The sequence below is a fragment of the Brachyhypopomus gauderio genome, chromosome 15 (genome assembly GCF_052324685.1).
Source record: "Brachyhypopomus gauderio isolate BG-103 chromosome 15, BGAUD_0.2, whole genome shotgun sequence".
Lineage (NCBI taxonomy): Eukaryota > Metazoa > Chordata > Actinopteri > Gymnotiformes > Hypopomidae > Brachyhypopomus > Brachyhypopomus gauderio.
The window spans coordinates 13867693-13890530 of record NC_135225.1 but is presented as its reverse complement, the minus strand read 5'-3'; the positions used below and the strand labels follow the sequence as shown (position 1 = coordinate 13890530).

The window sequence follows — 22838 nt, the reverse complement described above, 5'->3', positions numbered from 1 at the left end:
TCACAGAGACGCACATACTGTGGAGTTAGCTAAATGTTTAAGCTAGATGTTTAGCTTTCACAGACAGAGGCGGTCTTTGCATAGAGGCGTGGCTAGGCAACTGCCTTGGGCCCCTCCCACTGCAGCCCACTGTAGGGGCCCCCTGATTAGCTAAATTATTTCTCGCATATTAATGTTGATGGGCCCCCTAGCTAAATTCGCCTTGAGCCCCCAAATTGCTAAGTCCGCCACTGTTCACAGAGATGCACACAATGTGGACGAGTCGAGTGACCGGCTACGTGGTGAATGAGTTGAAGAATGACTGAGACTGTGTGAGTTAAATGCAGTGATTTCTTTTCGTATCTATATTTCGTATCTATATATAGTCTTTTCGAGTGTGAGACTGCACCGAGTGTTGTGGGGCGGGGCTTACGGCAGCACCCGCCACAGAGGACAAGTGAAGAGCGTGTGTTCAGAGTCTCCAAAAGTCTCCAATAACACCACAAAAAGACGCTAGATTTGTCGCTAGTCGCTTTTTACTACAAAAAGTCTCTAGAGGGTCTGACAAGACGCTAATTATAGCGACAAAGTCGCCAAGTTGGAAACACTGTGTTCACAAGCGAAACCTGAGACTTGTTGGGATATTTTCTCCCGACCCAGATAGGCCCCAACACTGCCCCGATGAACCGATTGGTTTTGACTGAGTGACCCCAGCAAAGTTTTAAAACCAAAAGTTCATTTCTGATAAATTTATATAGAATAATAGCGAGTACAAAATAGCCAAAGTATACGTGGTACAAACTCTTAAGTGCACTGGTGCTAGTTGTCTAGAACGAGGGCTCTCAAGTCTCACGCATTGAGCGTGTGACACATAAATCTAGTTTATTTACCTCCGATCCATATCTATGTCGCCCTCCACTGGCGATCGATCGCGATATACAAGAAAGACAAGAAAACATTACATTTCTTTTTTCCTACAGGCTGCAGCCAATTGTGGTTTGGTTAACAGGAGAATAACGAAACTGAAGCCTGTTCTACACTCAAGTGTGTTCCTAGTGAGCAAAGTGATGGGAGTGGCTTAGAACCGCTTAGCCAATCAAGACTTCTGTAGCCTTCATACTATTTGCCATTCTTTACAAGCTCTTGATTGTTGTAGTGTGAACTGCTGAAAGACGCTCGCCGAGCAGTCGCCGACGACCGACTGAGAGTCGGCAGCAGCGTCTAGCTACAGCCAATGTGAACGCGGAGAGAGAACCGCGGCACCGGTGAAGATATCTGAAGAATGTAAAAAACTTTCAAATAGAATACTTTCAAAACAATAACCCAGCAAACACACAAAATCCTCACCTTTCTTACAACTTTACTACAACACTGTGTTTAAGTTATTGTGAAAGCACTGGAGAAATAGTGCGATTGGGACTATGGAGTGTTTAAACGGTAAAAAAAAATAATAATAACGAAAATGTGGAGTACATATACATTGTTTTTTTTCTTCTACGTGGTGTTGCTGATTCTCGCGAGAGTTTCATTTTCGTGGTCTCGTGTTTTTGGACGGCAGCCAGATGAGTCGGCGATTCCCCAGTCGTGTAATTCGTGAGCCCGCGTCGCAGATCAGTCATGTAGTGTGAAAGCCACAACAACTGAAAGACTCGCGATTACAGCACAACCAGTCGTGTAGTGCGAACGGCACAAAAACCTGACGACTGAAAAGTCGTGTAGTGTGAACCAGGCTTAAGTTGTTGCAGGTGATTTGAATCTTCATCCATGTCACTGGTAAGTTAATGTAACAAAAAAGACGTTTGAGTTAATTGTTTTAGCAAAGAATTACCTGAAATGGGTCATCTGAAAGACTAGATATTTAAATAGACTTTTTCAGGTCTATATAATGTTTTAATATCTCTTTGCTAACTTTTGCTAATTAAATATATTAGTATGATTGTTATGATTCATTCAGGCCTACTACAGATGTGAAGAGAGCCATTACTTTGTCATTTGGCCTAAATGTGCCTACGAATTTCTTGGTATGTAGTATGCCTGTAAAAGCAAAAATAGACTCGCATAGGAGTTAATTTCTTTTTTTGTGCTACTATAAAGAGGTCGTTGTTAATTTAGTTCATACTTTCCAACTTTTGTGATTTCAAGTTATACTTATCTCCACTAGCGTAGTAAGTGTTGCACTTAAAACTTTTATATACCACGAATATAATATAACATTACATGTGGAATACCTTTTAGCAGCTTTAGGCATTTTTAAATAGTGGTTTGCTGCCAAATAACTAGCATTATTTAATACTTATAATACCATATAATACTTAGAATGTCTTATTTAAGTCACAGTGAGATTTGGGCTATATGTAAGGATTTGTTATATAACATGTCATATGATTTGTCATTTGACATACGGTATGGAATCCGTGTATCATTCGTTCATTTGATATTCAACTGAAAATCAAAAACGAAAAAAAAAACTATACATTATTTTGTTTTTCGTTTTGAATATAAAAACAAATAAAATAATCAGGCTTGTATTTTTCTGTTTTTTATTTGATGATCCAAACAAAAATACAAACATTAAAATACGGATTCGGAGCCGAACTTTATTTTGATTTTTTAACTCGACCCATTTGTGTGCCCTGGAAGTTACGGATTGGCCCTTGCGTGTAGTCTGCTCTGGCTGTCTTCCACTTTTGTTAGAATACAAATGTTACTGTTTCAACAAATACATATATTGGGTTCTTTGCGCATCTTTAGTCTAAAATACTAATACTAGTAATAATACTAATACTAATACTAAGACAAAATGTGTAGGTGTAATCAATACAAACGGTAAAAAGCTTGTTTGCTGGTTCATTTTTTGTAGCGATGGGAAGGAACACTGTATTGATATGTGAAGTTACAGTATAACCCTGGTAATGACCTGGCAATAAAAAGTTGTACGCGAAGTCACGGCAGTTACCAGTAAACGTTCTTACTTATACTCTGTGTGTATGTCTCGTCATTTCATGGTACCAGGATAAAGATCTCGAACCGACGACAAGGATGAATTTTATTCAACAACCTGAAGAGTTAAAGTTGACGGGTAATGTCAGCGAGAACTGGAAGAGGTTTAAACAAAGTTTTGAACTTTATTCGCTAGCTATCGGTCTTGAAACCGAGGAAAGGAAGGTAGCATTACTGCAAACAGTGGCGGGGCGAGCTGCACTAGATGTGTACAACACATTTGTCTTCACGGAAGAAGAAAAGGACAACTACGAAGTTGTGATGAAGAAATTTGAGGAATATTGCACACCGAGAAAAAATGAAACGTACGAGAGGTATGTGTTCAGAAACCGGCTTCAGAAAGAGTCTGAATCGTTTGAACAGTATGTCACAGACTTACGCCTGAAAAGTCAGTCATGTAACTTCGAAGCATTGCGTGATTCAATGATAAGGGACCAAATTGTAATCGGGGTCCAAGACAACAAAATACGGATGCAATTACTGAAAGAGACCAAGTTAACGCTGGAGAAGGCAATAGATATTTGCCAAGCGTCTGAGAGTGCAAAGGCACAACTAAAGAGCTTCAGCAGCAAAGAAATTGAGACTGTTGAGGTTGATTCAGTGCAGCGAGCGAAGCCGAAAGCAACGTCGCGTGCAAAGAAAAGAGATGCAAAGCCAGGGCAAGAGAGCAGGAACTGTGGAAGGTGTGGAATGCAACACGCACCGAAGCAGTGTCCAGCCTTCGGGAAGAAATGCCGCAAGTGTGGCGGAAAGAACCACTTCGCAAGGAACTGCTTCTCGAAGAAGAAGGTGCAACTCGTGCAGAAGAAGAGCGACAGCGAAGAGGAGCCGTTCTTTATGGATGCAATCGAGGGCGAGATAAATGCTTCGAGCGATGAATGGATTGCGTGCTTGAATGAGAATGACACGGACGTCCCACTGAAGCTCGACACAGGTGCACAGGTAAACATCCTGCCAATGAAAGACTTTAAGAGTCTGGAAAACAACCCGAAAGTAAGAGACAAAAAGATTAATCTGAGAACATACGATGATAAGCCATACCCACTAAGGGAATGTGCAGAGTAACACTGACAAGCAAAGGTCAGAAAGTAAATGCTTTGTTTGTGCTAGTTGAAGGTAATAGGCAAGCAATTCTGGGTTTGAAAACATGTGATCAGCTTGGTCTGATTAAGAGAGTGAATGTCATTGATACAGACAAGGTGACAAAAACGAGAATGCACAGAGGCTACTACAAGTGGGTCCAAACATACCGACTGGGGGAAAGAATACAAAGAGGTGTTCAAGGGCATAGGCTGCCTACCAGGCAGACATAAAATTAGGCTTAAAGAAAATGCAGAGCCAGTCATACATCCAGCAAGAAAAGTGCCAGTAGCTCTTAAAAAGGGGCTGAGGGAAAAATTAGACTCGCTAATAACACAAGGAGTCGTCAGAAAAATTAAAGAACCAACAGAATGGGTTAACTCCTTGGTCATCGTAGAGAAGCCAAATGGAGATCTGAGATTGTGCATAGATCCAAAAGATCAAAATAAGGCGATACAGCGTGAGCACTATAGGCTACCAACAAAATCTGACATAACCAGCACAATGAGTGAAGCAAGCTATTTCACAAAACTTGATGCCTCATCGGGTTTTACCAAATAGTGCTTGATGAGGAAAGTTCTAAATTGTGCACATTCAATATGCCATTCGGAAGGCATTGCTTTCTGCGATTGCCGTTTGGGATTATCTCAGCCCCTGAGGTATTTCATAGAACCCTGTAACAACTATTCGATGGAAAAGAAGGGGTAGGAGTCTTTGTAGTCTGGGGAAAAACAAAACAGGAGCATGATGAGAGATTGGCCAAAGTTCTCACACAGGCACAAAAAACAGATTTGAAACTGAATATGAGTAAGTGCCAATTTGGTGTGCAGGAGATAACATATCTATGTGAGAAGTTATCTGGGGCAGGAGTGCAACCAGATCCGGAAAAAGTGCGAGCTATAGCTGAGCTGCCAGTACCACAGGACAAAAATGATTTACAGAGAGCCTTAGGGTTAGTGAAATTACATGGGTAAATTTATCCCAAATCTATCAGCTAACACAAGAGCTCTCAGAAGTTTGTTAGAGACCAATTCAGTGTGGCAGTGGATGGCAGAACAGGCAATAAAGAGAGTTGTATGCGAAGTCACGGCAGTTACCAGTAAACGTTCTTACTGATACTCGTTGTGTATGTCTCGTCATTACAATCACTGTCATGGAAATTTGGAAATGATGCTCAGCAAAAAAAAAAGATAACAACAAAAACTTGTATTTCATTGTAAGTCCTTTGCAAACAGAGTTCAGATCTCACTCGGAGGCAAGAACAAAATACAGTGATGCACCATATTTGCAATTTAATTGGAGGAATCCTGGATCTGTAGTCCGTGTTTCGGTGTGGTCTACGCAGAGTCTTGTGCTGTTGCATTTAATACAAAGATGTGAATCTACTCATTGCTTTGTTTGATCAGTTCTTTCAGGAACCAAAAGTTGGTGATCTTATAGAAATCTTTCGTCCAGTGTACCAACACTGGGCCATATATGTGGGTGACGGATATGTCATTCATCTTGCACCACCATGTAAGTAAACCAAGTCAAGAAAATATTATGCTGACTTGTGTGACACATTTATTTGTTCCAAACAATAAAGGTAGCCAAAAAATGTTGGTAGTCAACATTTGTGTTGGGATCACAAATGTAAAAGATTCCTTCTTTTGTCCATTAGCTGAGTATGCTGGAGCCAGCAGTGTGATGTCGGTCTTTTGTGAATCGGGTGTTGTGAAGATGGAGAAGCTTTCAGCAGTTGTGGGGAAACATCGTTATGAAATCAACAACCTTTTGGACAATAAATATAAGCCCCGTGACATTTCTCTGATTCTCAAACAAGCTTACAGACTCGTAGGTGAGAAGATTACCTACAGCGTCGTCAGTAGGAACTGTGAGCATTTTGTCACAGAGTTAAGATATGGAAAGCCAACATCACGTCAGGTAGGCAGCCGGTAATCTGATTTGTTCCGCATTATTATATAAATTGGATGTACAGTGTATTTGCATAGTGAAGTAATGTTGCAGCAAAGATAACAGTTTGAATTAATCCCAACTACAGTATAAGGCACACAAATGTTTGTGCTATGTTTTCCTCTTCACGTTCTGCTGTAGGTACGAGATGCTATGATTGCAGGTGGTGTTGCTGTTGGAGTGGTTGGACTGGCAGTATTGGCAGGAGCACTGTTTTCAGATTCTGGAAAAAAGAAGAACAACAAATATTTAAGTTTCTCTTAGGCTGAGAAAGAATTGTAAATGCAATGAGACACTGAGTAAATGCACACCTTAAGTGTCATTGCATTGCTTTGTCCTTGTGCAAATCCTGTGCTTGAAATTAATGTGTTTTAAAAAGTGTTTCAGAATGTTTGCAGGCAGTCTGTTTCAGTTAATTTAGTTCCATGATCTCATAGGTTTTCACTTAGTTTTGTTTATTGTTTAAATGTTCAGTGTCTATATTTGTATGCTCAGGTGACATTCTAACTTTCTGCTGTACATGTGGAGTGTGTCAATGAAATGGGACTGAAAAGACAATGTGGTAAGCAATAAACCAGCTTACCACATTCAATTCTCATTAATAATCCCGCACAATAGGGGAAAGGATTAATTATGCATGGCAGCCAAATACTTATTTAAATTCTGAAGTGATGGTGTTTAACACTCATAGAATATCTGCATGGAGAATTGTGACTTGGGTCCTGGAGTCCATAGCACTGCATTTTCACAATAACTGATTCATTCTTCCAATCCCAAACACATGACATTTCCTTTATAGAAAACAGGGTAATTGATTCTCATAACAATAACTATATTTGCAGTTGCTCACCATGGCTGGAGTTCTGGTGTTGATTTAAGATTAATTTAATCATACTTCTTTTGGAATTTGTTTTGAAAATTGATATGAATTCTAATTAAATTGCATTGATTTCAGTGATGTTTTACTGTCTACTTCATAAATCATTGGGGAATACCTTGTCGGTATAAATAAAGTATTTTGCTTACTTTCTATGCAAATTAAGAGTAGAAAGAACAAAAATCACACCGCTTCTACCATAAGTGGGTTTTCCCATCCACCACGTTTTTGATAATGCGCAAAATAAAATAACAATTTGAAATGGGAAAAGTCAAAAATATCGCAAAAGAATGTGGGTGAAAAACTTATCGCTAAAGCCGAAATACTCGTACGGCTGGTACTGTTTTGCCCAGAGACCGTATATATAAGTGGACTGGACGACACGAGTGAAAAGTTGGCTGGCTGCAGTACAACTTTTAACCCCGCCCATTCCCATGTGTTAAATGTATGAAAATATGTCCTCAGGTTACATGAGGTGACTTGTAAATAGCCTACTGTTATTCTTTTAATGACACCAGAGGGCGCAAGAGAGCGCTAAAACAACAAATGTTTGTATGCACATATTGTAATTTTGTCATAATGGACTTCCCGTAGTCTGACACTCTTATGCACGAGTTTTTGTATGTATCGGTCAGTTGTTTGGCGGATGCTCATGTTTTAATGTATGTCGAAATAAATATGCAAAATGAAGAGAAGTCGTCAGCTCCTTCCTAACGCATCGCAGCAGCACTCTGTTGATAAAATTTAACAGGTTAAGGGCCCAGGAGTCGTTTGGAAGAGAAGTTAGTCGACGAAAAGTCAAGAAAATTGCAACGGACGTGTTGAGAAAAACTGCTAACCTGAGGAGAGGGGCAAGCTAACATGAGCAACGAAGGCTAAGTAGCAGCAGACTACATCGACTACTTTTCGACGGAGATGAAACCAAGAATGAAGTTTGGGAAACTTAAATTATTGGGACATTTACATTTATTAGGGCTTAAAGACACTGTCTTAAAAGAGCCGGTAACAGAAGTTGAAATAGCGGCGGATCCTGAGAAAAATGAGGACGCGTATGCAGAGTTTATCTTACTGCTAGATGACAAAAGTCTGTCTCTGATAATGAGAGATGCGAAAAATGATGGAAGAAAGGCGCTAAAGATTCTGAGAGACTATTATGCAGGGTCGGGAAAGCCTCGTATATTTAACTTGTACACTACGCTGACCTCACTTTAGAAGTCTAACAACGAAAATGTGATAGATTATATCATTAGAGCAGAAACCGCCATAACTGCCCTGAGAAGCGCGGGAGAAACGTTGGGGGACGGTCTGTTAGTGGCCATGGTGTTAAAGGGTTTGCCAGAGAGCTTTAAGCCATTCGCGATTCATGTGGCACACACGTATGAAAACATCACGTTTGCGGACTTTAAGACCAAATTGCAAAGTTTCGAAGAGACAGAGAACATCAGAGCAAACGAGTCCAACGACAGCGTGATGAAGACCCAGGGGAAAACCGGACAGCGACCTCACAAGGCTACGTCACTTGGACCGGCGAAAGACGATAGCGAGATGGTGTGTTTCAAGTGCGGCATAAAAGGGCACAGAGCGAGAGCGTGTCGACAGAAGACATGGTGTAGTGTTTGCAAAAATGACACACACAGGGATGCAACATGCAGGCGAAAAGGCAAAGACAGAGGCAAAGGGGATAACGTGAGTAACATTTCGGTGAAAGCCGAGGTCAAGGAGGACTTCGCGTTCAAGATGGCGGACGGACGGGTCAGTGTCCAGCGGCAGCCAGAGCGCACCGTGCAGGAAAGGGGCCTGATGGTGGACACTGGAGCCACATCCCACGTCATCAACGATATCGCCTTGTTCACAAGTTTCGACAGCACCTTCAGACCGCAGACTCACAGCGTCGAGTTGGCTGATGGCACCAGATGTAGCGGGTTCGCTCAGTGGAGAGGCACTGCAGTGGTTACCCTCATCGACAGCAGTGGGTGGCGGTGCCAAGGGAAACTGAGAAACGCTCTGTATATACCGTCGTACCCACAGAACATTTTCTCAGTTAAGCATACGGAGGGGGAATAGTCCTCTTCCTCCTCTTCACCCTCACCATAATCCACAGTGGGCGCGGAGCATATAGAGGGTGGATGGTCCTCTTCCTTTTCTTCCTCGCCCGGAGAGTCCGCCCCCTCGAACTCGCTCTCGGGGGTCTTCTCCGTGGAGCAGAGCTCGAGGGAGCCTACCCGCAGCGGTGAGAGGTCCCTGGAGGGAGAAGGGTGACGCTCCTTCCACAACCGCACGCGGTCTCGCGGAAATTGTCCGCCATCTCCTCCGTCTCAGCTTCCCGAGCCCGAAGCAGCATAATGTCGCACAACAGGTCCTGCTGCATCGCCTCTAGGGTGACTGGGGCTCCGCGGTGCTGTGCAGGGGAAGAGGCGTGGTGGTGCTTGCTGGGCCTCTTCCCCTTCTTGGGTCGGGTGGCGTATCCTGGCATGGTGTCTCTGTTCGGTGACAGACGAGACAGAAATCCAGCCTTCAGTACACACGTAACGTTTATTTCTTGACAATGACGAGCGCAGACAGCGCACAAAGAACACGTAAACATAAACGGACACTTGACTCTAACAATGACGAGCACGGGACACTGCGCGAACGCACATTAAATAGACAAACTACATAAACCCCACGTGATGACGAGATGAGCCACAGGTGAGACGGATTAACACAAGACATAACCGCACCCAAGGCGATACACAGACACAGACGAGTAGACGCAGACGACGTAAACACACGCCCAAAACGGAGGGGTCGGGGACCGTAACGTGACACAACCTGTGCCATAAAGTTCAAACAATTTTCACGGACAACATTATGATAAAAATAAAGAAATTACAAATTATTCAAAAAACAAAATGCACACAAAATTTAATGCCCACAAGATACCATAAATCAAACTAAAATGTAACAGGATTCCACTACTCACAATAAAATGCCACAGGATCCCAAAACTCAAAATAAAACAAAATGCGCACAGGATCCAACTATTTAAAATACAGTGCCCACAGGATTCTACTTTTCACAATAAAATGTCCACAGGATCCCACAGATCCTGATAGATAGAAGATTTAAAGATAGAACAATCTCATCCTTTTGGAAAAAAAGTGCACCGGATTACGACCTGATTATGAGACAATGGAAAGGGCGTGTGCAAGGCAAGGCCACACATGTAACGTCGGGTGTACCAAGTACACACCGCGCCAAAACCAAGAGAGTAGTAGACCCAAGTGCTGACAAAACGCAAAGAGCAAAATGTGTGCGTGCATATATAGGGCCTTTTTAAGGGTCCTGTATTTATATAGGATTTCTTAATGCTGGTCCTAGTGGCACATTTTAGTGAATTACTACTTAGTGTAGACTAAGTGGTGTTGACTAACATGAAGTAATGCATTAGTTAATATGAACAACACATGAAGTAACAAATTAACAATAATTAACTAATGTTAAGTAAACATGTAACAGTTGCATTAGTTCATGCTGTGTTTATATGAAGGGTAGACTAAGTGGTGTTGACTAACATGAAGTAATGCATTAGTTAATATGAACAACACATGAAGTAACAAATTAACAATAATTAACTAATGTTAAGTAAACATGTAACAGTTGCATTAGTTCATGCTGTGTTTATATGAAGGGTAGACTAAGTGGTGTTGACTAAGTAACATGAAATAATGCATTAGTGAACATGAACATCACATGAAGTAACACGTTAACAATAATTAACTAACGTTAAGTAAACATGTAACAGTTGCGGTTCCAGTTTTGGCTCTTTGGTGCTTGCACCTTTTTAGAGCTTTAGTGTTCGTGTATGTAAATCAGTACAATGTAATATATTCCTTTAAGGTCGCACCAATATGTTACATTCTGATGTATGTTATACATTTGTCTTTGTGTCTTGCAAGGACTTGCACATGCCATTCTCCACGCTGCAGTCATGAACTCACCTACCAGTTTTTTTATTACTTCTGCTTAATTTGTGATGTCATGCAAATGTGTGACACTTTTAACAAGTCATCGTGCATTTAGAAATTAACAGAATTTGACTGTAGATTGTAGCAATAAAGAACGTTGTACCTTAATAATTACATCCAGTGCATTCAATAAAAAGCATTTGAAAGGTTTAGTAATGTTTAATAGATGTTAGTAATGCATTACAAAAACATTATAGTGTTACGGTGACGGCTCCGGACCCTTCCCTGTAGGTGTGCCGCTACATTGTCTGCGTGTCGTTATGTCCATGTATGTACTTCCATGGGTGTGGGTTGTTTGTGAGCGTGTTCGTGGTCGCACCTGTGCCTTGTCTCGAGATCATGCGGGTCTGTGTTATTCACCTATTTAATGTGCGTTCGCGCAGTGTCTTGTGCTCGTCTTTGTCTAAAGCTACGTGTCAGCGTGAGTGTGGTCCTGTTCTGCATGCGCTCCGCCCGGAGCTTAAACGTCTGTGTGTCAATAAACGTCTTTATGTTCACCGTGAATGTTGTGGTGCCTGCCTCCTCCACCACATGTTACATATAGGTTTTCACTTTACATCAGGTATATTTAATTCACTGAACAAGACTGACAGGGACTGTGGCCCTCTCAGACCAGGGTATGACAACGCAGTACTACATTGACTGTTATTATATTATGTAATGTAATATTAGTGTATTATGTAAAAGTATGTAATTAGTTTATTATATAACTTTTAGTTAACTCTGGTGTGAAATCCTGCAAATGCTACATTACATTTTTCACCAGAATGCTACACTATAGTCCACATAATAGTGCTACACTATTTCATGTGCAAAGACAAGACAAATTATTACAAATATACTGTCCATGCTCATAAACATTGAGTAAACACTCATCTTTAACACCATGGTCACCCACACCCAGATATGACTGGCATTACCATTTAAACACACTGGCCTATGTCATGCAAATTACTACAATTTGCTACAAATTGCTGAGCATCGTCATGGCGATGGCGGAGAAGCTGCGTGCGGGCCTTCATTCCTTTGTGTTCGGGAAGCTCGTCTTCACCAGTGTGCAGGACCGTGACCTCCTCATGAACTTCTGACCTTTCACATTGAAATACTTACATAAACCGTCATCGACCCGCAAAGCCTTCCCTGCTGGCCGCGTGGCCCTTCAGCCAGATGGGCGGCTCTGTGTGAACTTTGTGTGTGTACAGAGAGTTGGTGAGAATCGACATGCTCGACTTGCATGATGTTGTGTCCTCACTCACTAGCATAGTGTTTTATTGGAAGTGTGCAGTGTTTTGTTTTTAAACCCTGTGGGCCTGTGCAGTGTCCTTCACCGTGTCCAGGATGAGCCGATTGACATGATGAGGATTGCGGTGCTGCCAGCCAGTGCCCCCTAAACACACGGCCTTACTTCTTCCTTCCTCTGTACAACGCAAATGGCCTGTTACATTTTGTCACTTTCTGTGGGGCCTCAGAATGAATGAAATAAACATATCTTCAGAAATGTTTCTAGTGCCTATTAAAGACCAGCTCAAAAGTTTAACAACATCTGTTGCCAACTAGCTTGCAAAGTTTAAAAGCCTTAATGCAGCTGTACCTTGTTCACAAGCGAAACCTGAGGCTTCAGCCAATTGTGGTTTGGTTAACAGGAGAATACCGAAACTGAAGCCTGTTCTACACTCAAGTGTGTTCCTAGTGAGCAAAGTGATGGGAGCGGCTTAGAACCGCTTAGCCAATCAAGACTTCTGTAGCCTTCATACTATTCGTAATTCTTTACAAGTTCTTGATTGTTTTATGGTATGTATAAAACTGGCCTTAAGACAACCTTTCTATTTATACAGTCTACATACGTGCGAATCACTCTCACTTTGTCGTGTTCACTTTCAGTTTACCACATCAGAGTAAGTTGTTGCAGGTGATTTGAATCTTCATCCATGTCACTGGTAAGTTAATGTAACAAAAAAGATGTTTGAGTTAATTGTTTTAGCAAAGAATTACCTAAAATGGGTAATCTGAAAGTCAGAGATATTTAAATAGACTTTTTCATGTCTATATGTTTTAATATCTCTTTGGTAACTTTTGCTAATTAAATATGTTAGTAGGATTGTTATGATTCATTCAGGCCTACTACAGATGTGAAGAGCTATTACTTTTGTCGCTATAACCTTTGTAATTCATTTGGCTTAAATAGACTTGCATAGGAGTTAATTTCTTATTTTTGTGCTACTATAAAGAGGTCGTTGTTAATTTAGTTCAAACTTTCCAACTTTTGGGATTTCAAGTTAGACTTCTCTCCACTAGCGTAGTAAGTGTTGCACTTCAAACTTTGATATACCACGAATATAATATAACATTACATGTGGAATACCTTTTTAGCAGCTTTAGTCATTTTTAAATAGTGGTTTGGTGCCAAATAACTAGCATTACTTAATACTTATAATGCCATATAATACTTAGAATATCTTATTGAAGTCTGTTAGGGTTTCGCACTCCTTTCAATCGCTTCAGCCCAGCGCGTTCGTTTGATGCAGAAGGAGAAAACAGGAACAACAGACCAATTATTGCAATGCTAGAAAAAGCTTTTAATAAAACAGATATATCTCAGATCTCACACACACACATACAAAACCTGTGCATCAGAGAGATCCAACAGATGTTGGTAACATGGAGGTCTTATATGCTATTCCTCCACCCCTCAAACCCTCAGATCTTCTTCTATCCCCTACATGGTGTTCTTGTATATGCAGACATGACTTTACATTTTCCGTTATCTCAACTTATTAGAATGTCGGTACAAAGAGATGTTGTAATTCACCTTTATCAGTCTAAAACATCTCTCCTGGCCTGTCGCGGAGGTCCAACACTTCCTGTAGACCAGGGGTCGGCAACCTTTGAGACATGGGAGTGCCAACTTCAACATTTCTAGTTAATGAGTGAACATTTACCTGTTCTTAATCAGAATGTAGACAGCGTGACTGTCAATATGCCCCCCCCCCCCAAAACTCATTGTGGGGGTGGGGGGCATACTGACAGTCACGCTGTCTACATTCTGTTAAGAACAGGGCTGCCCTCACTTTAGACTAAATTCCAGCACTTTTCAAACCTGGAACACAATGCAACATTAATTTTCGTCAGGTAAATGTTCTTCCCCTGTTTTTGAGGGGTGTTTCTTTATACTACCACATATCGTTTCGGACAACACTGCAAAGAATGTGACGTGGCAAGTATAAACCCCTCCGCCTTTTGCGCAGGTACGCGCGAGGTGTGCGCTACGGTCACTCACGAAAGTATAATCCATAATAAATAATCCAGCCTTAACGCGGCTCAGGATTACGTACCATGCGGGCATAGTGCCTGTAAATTTAAGTTTTTATGGTCCAATGAAGGTAATTTAAAAACCAGGACATTTCCTAACTAAAAAAAAAAAACCCGGGACAGGACGTGAAATACGGACGTTGTCACCCTACTTTTTTAGAGAGCTGGACTGTTTGCCATACCACTTCGGCTCTTTCGGCGGGGTCTTTATACGTCTTGTCGTGTTTTGTCTCGAAATGCTTTTTAATGCTGGAAGTTCGGCACGCAACGTTGTCATAGCACAGTGCACACACAGCACGATATTTAACATACACCAAACCATAGTCTTCCGTCCAGGGTTGAAATCATACCTGTCAAGTTTTGTATTTAAAAATACGGGACATGATATCATCGCCTAATTTACATAATCAGTTATTTGCATATAGCTGCAATCGAGGCTGTAGGAGAAACGAAACCATCTTTGCAGTGGCAAAAAGTGAAGAAAAAACACCCCAAATATGTTTTGAACTACAAATGAATAAAAAATAAAAATTTTCTAGTGGTATTTCTAGCTACAAATGGGGACATCTCCTGGGCATATTTCTGTCCCTTGTTGCGCTTAACCTTCTTACCTTAGCGCAGCGTGTTCGTTGATTGCAAAAGAAAACATTACCAGTCTTGTCTTTAGCCTTTTATTAAAAAATACACATAGGCCTATTAATTAATTAAATACAGAGATCTCTGGAGAGCTCACATTACCTAATCATGTCACCCCATGTGCAGCTCTGAAGCTGTCTGCTCTCTTCACCATTATATATGCTTTCCTTCCTAAACATAGGAACTGCACATTCCATTGTTCAACCTACAGCTGTCTCTATTCTGGAAGCGAGGTCTTACTACCTGGCCTTACCACATAAGGTCACAGTGAGCCTTCTCTTACACACATCCCATTTTTAGCCTACTGCAAACGCATGGAGTATTGGAAGTGGCACACAAGCACGTACACAGTCATTCTTACTAACAAGCAACTTAATCCTTAATATAATGTAAGCAAAACATATAGTAATTAATATTAGAGATTTGATTAATACTTTATGACTAGTCAAAATATATAAATTATGATAAGCTGTTGATTCAATACTGTAATGTAAACAAACTATGAAGGGATTAAGATGAAAACCACAACACCCTTTAGCCAGCGTTTGTGCTTGGCAGATTGTTCATGCTGACGGACATCGTTCCTTCCCCCATGAGACACTAAAATCACAGCTACATATCTTACAGAATGAGTACCTATGCCCCTTCATTCTCTTCTTTAGGAAAGTAAATTCCCTGTCCCATTCGTCAAGGTACTTACACGTACGCTTAGCTTTTTTGGCAGGACTGCCTTCTCTCGTTAAATCCATCTCTGATTTGTTGTTCCAGGTTTGCTCCCACTGTCGACACTAAACCCGCAAGTTTAAAATTTTTATTTTTTTAAAGCGTTCATGTGCCGCTCCAAACAGAATTCTGTCACTAGCCTCGCGAGAACTGCCACCTGCAGTAGTCTGGGTGGGTAGCAGTTCTCACGAGGCTAGTGACAGAATTCTGTTTGGAGTGGCACATGAATGCTTTAAAAAACAATAAAAATTGAAACTGAAAATACGGGATGACGCCGGGACAGAGCGGTAAAATACGGGACTGTCCCGGCCAAAACGAGACACTTGACAGGTATAGGCCCTTTTCACAACAAAGCGGAAATACGTCGACGCCGGGTAAAACAATTTCCTGTACTGGCAGAAGATGTTGTTTTCAATTCACCTCAGCATGGAGCGTGTATTTACTTCATCCCTGTCGTCGCTGCCGAGACTGAATTTTGAAGACGTTTTCAGGATCGTTGGAGAACATTCATCAACGAAGGGTTCCAAGTTGAATAGAGGCTACAAATTATTTGTAGAAGAATTAATTCACTCATACCAGGGTAAGGTGACACCAGCTAGCACTAGCTAGGTAACTAACTAACTATTATTTAACATAATGCTGGTTCCATTAGTCATCCTACGGAGTGGTAAAACAGTCTATATTATTATGATATATATTATAATATTACAAATGATACTGACAGCTTTAGTTAACTATATCTAGCTAGGTTAGCAAGCCGAGTAACGTCAGCTATTGATTGGTTTACATCAGTATCAGTCAAATTCATGACACATACCAAGTTATTAAGTGTTGTTGTTTATTCAGTGTCCAATATAGTCGACAGCAAAGTGATGGTCAGAGTTGGATGAGCTAGATACTATCCATATTTATTTATCCATAAATAAAATAAAGTAAAGTAATAAAATAATAACCGTATCATAAATTACAAAATTTCCAAGTTTAAGTGTTTAAAGTGTCCAGCCCATGCTCAGTCCTTCAAAAGTGTCAAAAGTGTAAAGTGTCCAAGTTTAAAGTTTCCAGCTTGTGCTCAGTTATTCAGAGAGTTATTGGTGTCTGTTGGTGTCCTGGCACTGTGTGTGTTATGCAGTGTGATCGCTGTTGGTACAAACGATCTCCTGTACCTCTCCTTTCTACACCTGAGCTGTCGGAGTCTGTTGCTGAAGGTGTTCTGCTGTCCGACCAGCAGCCCATGGAGGGGGAGTGTATTATTGTCCAGTATATCTGTGAGCTTGCTCTGTGATCGGTTGTTAACCACCACCTCGATACCATCCAATTGGTAGCCAAGAACAGAACCCGCCTTCTTGATCAGCCTGTTTAGTCTTTTCTCCTCCGCTTTCCTGATGCTGCCTCCCCAACAAACTGCCGCATAGAAAAGTGCACTCGCAACAACAGACTGATAAAAGATTTCCAGCATCTTGTTACACACATTGAATGATCTGAGCGTTCTGAGAAAGTATAGCCTGCTCATCCCTTTCTTATACACGGCCTCTGTGTTAGCCTTCCAGTCCAGTTTATTGTCGAGCAGGACACCCAGGTATTTGTAGGTATCCACCCACTCGACATTCTGACCCATGATGTTGATGGGACCGATTTGTGACCCCCTTTTGCTGAAATCCACCACCATCTCCTTGGTCTTATCTACATTGAGGAGTAGATGGTTCTTTGCAGTCCACTCTACAAAGCTGTTAACAACATCCCTGTACTCTCCGTCCTGTCCGTCCATGATGCACCCGACTACTGCAGTGTCGTCCGAGTACTTCTGTAGGTGGCAGAGGTCTGACCTGTACTGGAAGTCTGTGGTGTATAGTGTAAATAGAAAGGGGGAGAGCACAGTTCCTTGCGGTGCTCCCGTGCTACATACCAGGCTATCGGACTGGTAGGTTCCTAACCTCACATGCTGGGATCTTTCAGACAGGTAGTCCAATACCCACGTAATCATGGGCTTGTCCACGTGCATTTTATCCATATTAGCGGATCAGAGCTAGTTTCACTGCAACAGTTGCTGTCCACATTTGAAAGAACAAGCTCTCTGCTGGGAGTACACGTACGTCCACCACGAATGTGTACTCCCAGCCGAGAGCTTGCTCTTTTCTAGCTAGACGCTAGCGGACCGGGGCTAGACGCTAGCGGATAACAGCTAGACGCTAGCGGATCACAGCTAGACGCTAGCGGACCGGGGCTAGATGCTAGCGGATCACAGCTAGATGCTAGCGGATCACAGCTAGATGCTAGGGCAAATGCTCAAATCTTCCACAACCTCCGACTCTGGTGGACAAACATGTACTCCCAGCTGAGAGCTTGATCTTTCAAATGCGGACAGCAACTGTTCCACTGAAACCGGCTGGGAACAGTAACAGTACCGGGGACAGTAACAGAGAACAGCACCAACTTTTAGCCCCGAGCTTCCTACTATGTAGTCTGCAGCAGTGAAATGCTGGCTACACACAAAGATGCCCCGTATCACAAAGTTTTCCCCTTCTTCTCTCCTATTTGCACAAACCCATTTTCTTTTTTGCTCGTCATCAGCCGGAAAACCATGGAAACTGAGATACGGCTGTTTTTGCTTCGAAATCGAGCACCCTGGTGCACTGCAAAAGCTCTTGTTATTGGACTCTGCCACAGGGTTCTTGCAGGTTTCAGTGAGTTAAATTTAAGACTTTTTTAAGACCATTCTCGGTGAAATTTAAGACCAACACAACATATTACCAGAAACAATACAATGATCCCAGAAACTCTTAAAACATTTTATTTTGATTAATGTAGTTACAGGATTACATTAATCAGTCCCACCAGGATTTTGCGGGCCTTTTTTGTGATTGTTGCGGGCTAAAATGTTTGATGTTGCGGGTGTTTTTCAAAAAAATTGCGATGGAAGTTGCGGTGTGTTTTTGCTTTTTTGTTATTACATTACAATAGCGAGTAAATGTTGTATGGTTTCCTCTATTTAGTAGTCCATTTTAATTATCTATTTACCTATTTATTCAGGGTTGCCAACTTTTCAAGATCGCTTGAAGTGAGATTTGAACCTGGAGGGGGTGGCGAACATTAATTGTTACCGGGCGGCCTGTAAAATGGACACAAATTAAGTATTATATCGAGATCGATCGCCAGTGGTTGGCGCCAGAGCGAACTAGTAACTCATAGATATGGATCAGAGATAAATAAACTTTATCTCTGACTTTAAACTTTATCTCAGTTTAAAGTTTAAACTTATAAACTTTATCTCAGACCCTCGTCGCTTGCGTGAGGTGCAGTGAGTTTGAGGGGTTCCGTTGCATTGTGGGGAATGTAGTGTTTGTGCGTGCAAAACACCATCGGGCGGCTGTGGCCTGCGGGCCGGTTCTAATAGTAATTAAATATCATCCAGGGGGCCATAGATAATCAATTCGCGGGTCGGATCTGGACAGTTTATCCCCGCTTTTATGTAGTGTACCGGGATACTGCTTTTCTCGATCTTTTTGCCGTTATTTTCGTCGCACATGCTGCTTTCAGTCTGCTCCTCTTGAACGTATATACGGAAGTAAGGCGGGAGTTTGTCGACGTCACATCAAGACGACATCAGTGATTGGTTAAATTTGCGGGAAAGTTGCGGTAATTGGCTGAAGTTGCAAATCGCAACATCGCGACTTTCTGGAGGGTCTGTTTAATGCATGGCATCCTCAATAACAGCAGTCACCCTCTGCATGGGACTCTGGTAGCTCAGAAGAGCTGTCGCAGTGATAGACTCCTCTCTCTATGCTGCAAGACTGAGAGGTTCCGGCAATCATTCATTCCTGCGGGAGTTAGGTTGCTAAACAACATACGATAGGTGTACTAATTAATCAAGCACTCACTAAGCACTTTAATTGGGTATGGTATGTTCTGTATATTTTGTGTGTTCGTATTGTATTTATGTGTGCTGTTGGACAATTGAATTTCCCCATTGGGGATTAATAAAGTATCTATCATCATCATCATATGTGGTATTACACAACATTGTAACCATCCAGGGAGAGCGACAGCCTACATAAGATAAGATAAGATAAGATAGTCTTTATTGTCCACAGGGGAAATTTGTTTTCACCATCCGTACAAAGCCTCATCAACATAGATACATACATAGGTGTACTTAACACATACCCCCCCCTCCCCCCTCCCCCCCAAACATAAATACAAATAAACACATACACGTCAGACAGAGCAGATCACCTAGGCAGTCCAACAGATGTCACAGAGTACCAGGGGAAGTGTTCCACAGACCGTCAATTGGTCAAACCCCACCGCGTGCTCACGTTCAGAGCAGCTATCGCGGAGGGCACAAAACTTTTCCCAAACCGTGCCCGTTTCCACGTTAAAGCCCTGTATCTATACCCTGATGGGAGCAGAATGAAGTGGCAGTTGAGGGGGTGGCTGGGGTCATGTGCAATCAGATGTGCTCTGTTTCTGGTGGATTTGCTGTTCTGGTCTGGTAAGTTGGGGGTGGGTAGGCCTATTATCTTGGATGCAATGTGAGTGATGCGTATAAGTTTGTTCCTATTGGTAACAGTTAGCATGTTGAAAAAGCAGGGTAGACAGTATAGGAGGATGGGCTGGACTATGCTCTTGTACAGGAGAAGTAAGTGACAGGGGGCAACAGAAAGAGCTTTAAGCTTGCGAATAGCTGTAAGTCTTTGTTGGCTGCGTTTATGGATCTCCATGATATGTTGCTCAAAACTGAGTTTATTGTCCAGGGTGAGTCCAAGGTATTTGAAACAATCTACCATTTCTATGGTTTCACTGTCTATGCAAATGGGATTATGAATAGTGTGTGTTTGTGATCTGGGGTTGGTAATTACTAATTCTTTGGTTTTACTGATGTTGAGCTGGAGATAGTTGTTTGTGCACCAGTGTGTGAGATGAGAAATGGAGTCTTGGTATGCTGAGATAGAGGTATTGTCATTGAGGAGTGCAAGTATAACGGTGTCGTCAGAATATTTGAAATATGTGGTGATATGTGTGGGGCTTACACAGTCATTGGTGTACAGAGTAAAAAGGAATGGGCTTAGGACACACCCCTGTGGGGCACCGGTGTTGATAGTGGTGAGTGATGATGAGACTGTACCTATTCTGACGGATTGTGGTCGGTCACTGAGGAAATTGTGAATCCAGTGAATGAGGGCTGGAGATATGTGCAGCTGGTGAAGTTTGTTAATCATCAGGTGACGCTGAATTGTATTAAAGGCAGAACTGAAATCAATGAAGAGAAGTCTGGTATAGCTGCCGGGTGTTTCCAGGTGTTGGAGGAGGGAGTGGAGGAGACATGCCACAGCATCCTCCGTCCCCCTCTTAACCTTGTAGGCAAACTGATGGTGGTCCAGATGTGGGCTGACAACTGGAAGGAGAGTTCTAAGGATCAGTTTTTCCAAACATTTCATGATTATTGAGGTAAGTGCGACTGGCCGGTAATGGTTGAATTCGGAAGGGCGGGGTTTCTTGGGTATTGGGATGATGGTAGATGTTTTCCACAGAACTGGTACCGTAGCAGTGCTGTATGATTCGGAGAAGAGTGAGTGTATGATGGGGGAAAGCTCAGCTGCGCAGTCTTTAAGCACCCGGGCGCTGATGCCATCCGGCCCCGGAGCCTTACCAGGCTTACATCTCCTCAGCTGCTGGCGAACATCCTCAGCTGTGAAAGGGACCTGCTCTGCTGGCTCCTGGGTGGGAATAGCCTGCAGTAGATTTGTGCATGTGTCCGAGTGGTCTACTATGTCGAACCTGGAGTAGAAGGTATTTAGGTCCCTGGCAAATGCCTTGGGGTCTGAAATTGCATCTAGTTTGTGCTTGTTCTTCTGTCCTGTGAGTATCTTTATTTTTTCAAAGGCCTGTTTTGTGTTCATGGTGCTGAATTCATGTTCCAATTTATCTTTATATTTAAGTTTAGCCTTAGTAATGTCATTTTTTATTTCCCGGTTAATGTCTTTGAGTGTAGTCCAGTCTTGCCTCAGAAAAGCCACCCGTTTTTCCCTCATTCTGAGTTTGATGTGTTTGGTGATCCAGGGTTTGGAGTTTGGAAATCTCCTGATGGTCTTTGTTGGTATAATCATATCAACACAGAATTTTATATAATCTGTGATGACGGAGACCTTTTCCTCCAGATCACCCTTAAAAATGTCCCAGTCTGTGCATGCAAAGCAGCCTTGCAGCTCTGCAATGGCGTCCTCTGACCACTGTTTGGCGCTGTGGATCTCAGGCTTCTCCCGTTTCAGAGTTTGTTTGTATAGCGGTAGTAGAGTGATAACGTTATGATCACCTAGACCAAGTGGCGGGTGAGCTCGGGAGACATATGTGTCGGTAATATTCCCATAACACAGGTCCAGTGTGTTCCTCCTCCTTGTTGGAATGTTTACATATTGTTGGAAGGAAGTTAGTATACTGTCGAGCCTGCAGCTATTGAAGTCGCCCATGATAAACACCGGCGCATCGGGATATTTCTCTTGCATGTTGCTAGCGGTGCTAGCAATTTGCTCAGCTGCGGTTATGACATTCGCTCGGGGTGGGGTGTAAACACAGCTGATGACCAGGTTGGGGAATTCTCTTGGAAGGTGGAAGGGTCGCATGGACAGTGTCAGCATTTCCAGGTTAGGTGTGCATACCTGGCCATGAACTTTGATGTTGTTACACCATCTGTTGTTGACATACACACAGACCCCACCACCACGCTCCTTCCCCGAGTCTCTTGTCCGGTCCGCCCTGAAGATGTTGAAGTTGTCAAGCTGTACCTCGGTGTCCGGAATGGTCTCGTTCAACCAGGTCTCCGTCAGGGCTAGGATACCGGCTTCCCGGTAGGACCTTTCCATCCTGCATTTGGCATGGAGTATGTCGACTTTGTTCCGGAGGGATCGCACGTTGGCCATGATGATAGAGGGTAGCGGTGGTCTGTAGGGCCGTCTCCTCAGCCGAGTGCGAACACCTCCCCTCCTACCTCTCATCCTCCGCCGAAGTTCTGTCGGGAGGGGTATCGGTGGTTTCATCCCGCCCGGCATGGACATCCGAAGTTGTAGCAGATCTTCCCGGGTGTAGGTAAGTCCGCTGGTGTTGGATTGCTCAGGTAGTAGCGCACAGCTTTCACTGGCAATGACCCATATTATTATAATAATTGTCCAGATTGTTTTAGACAGCTTACTCCTCATTGCGGTGTTTGCTAGCACTATTTCTAAACACTGTTACGCAAGCCTTTGACTGACAAACTTAAGTGAAAGTAGGAAAAGAAAAAG

At 42.5% G+C, this 22838-nt stretch overlaps 1 protein-coding gene across 3 annotated transcripts in view; it reads left to right on the top strand.

The window, feature by feature from the left end:
* Positions 1-1582: 1582 nt before the first annotated feature.
* The window catches only part of LOC143476162 (uncharacterized), a 37642-nt gene continuing 16386 nt past the window's right edge, over positions 1583-22838 (top strand). For all 3 annotated transcript variants that reach the window (XR_013121235.1, XM_076974190.1, XM_076974191.1), the window contains exons 1-3: positions 1583-1752; positions 2992-3921; positions 5466-5574. Coding sequence is in view for 2 of the 3 variants with exons in the window: in XM_076974190.1 (XP_076830305.1) it covers positions 1744-1752; positions 2992-3921; positions 5466-5574 (1048 nt within the window). In the remaining variant the exon portion in view is untranslated. The remainder of the gene's footprint in view (positions 1753-2991; positions 3922-5465; positions 5575-22838) is intronic.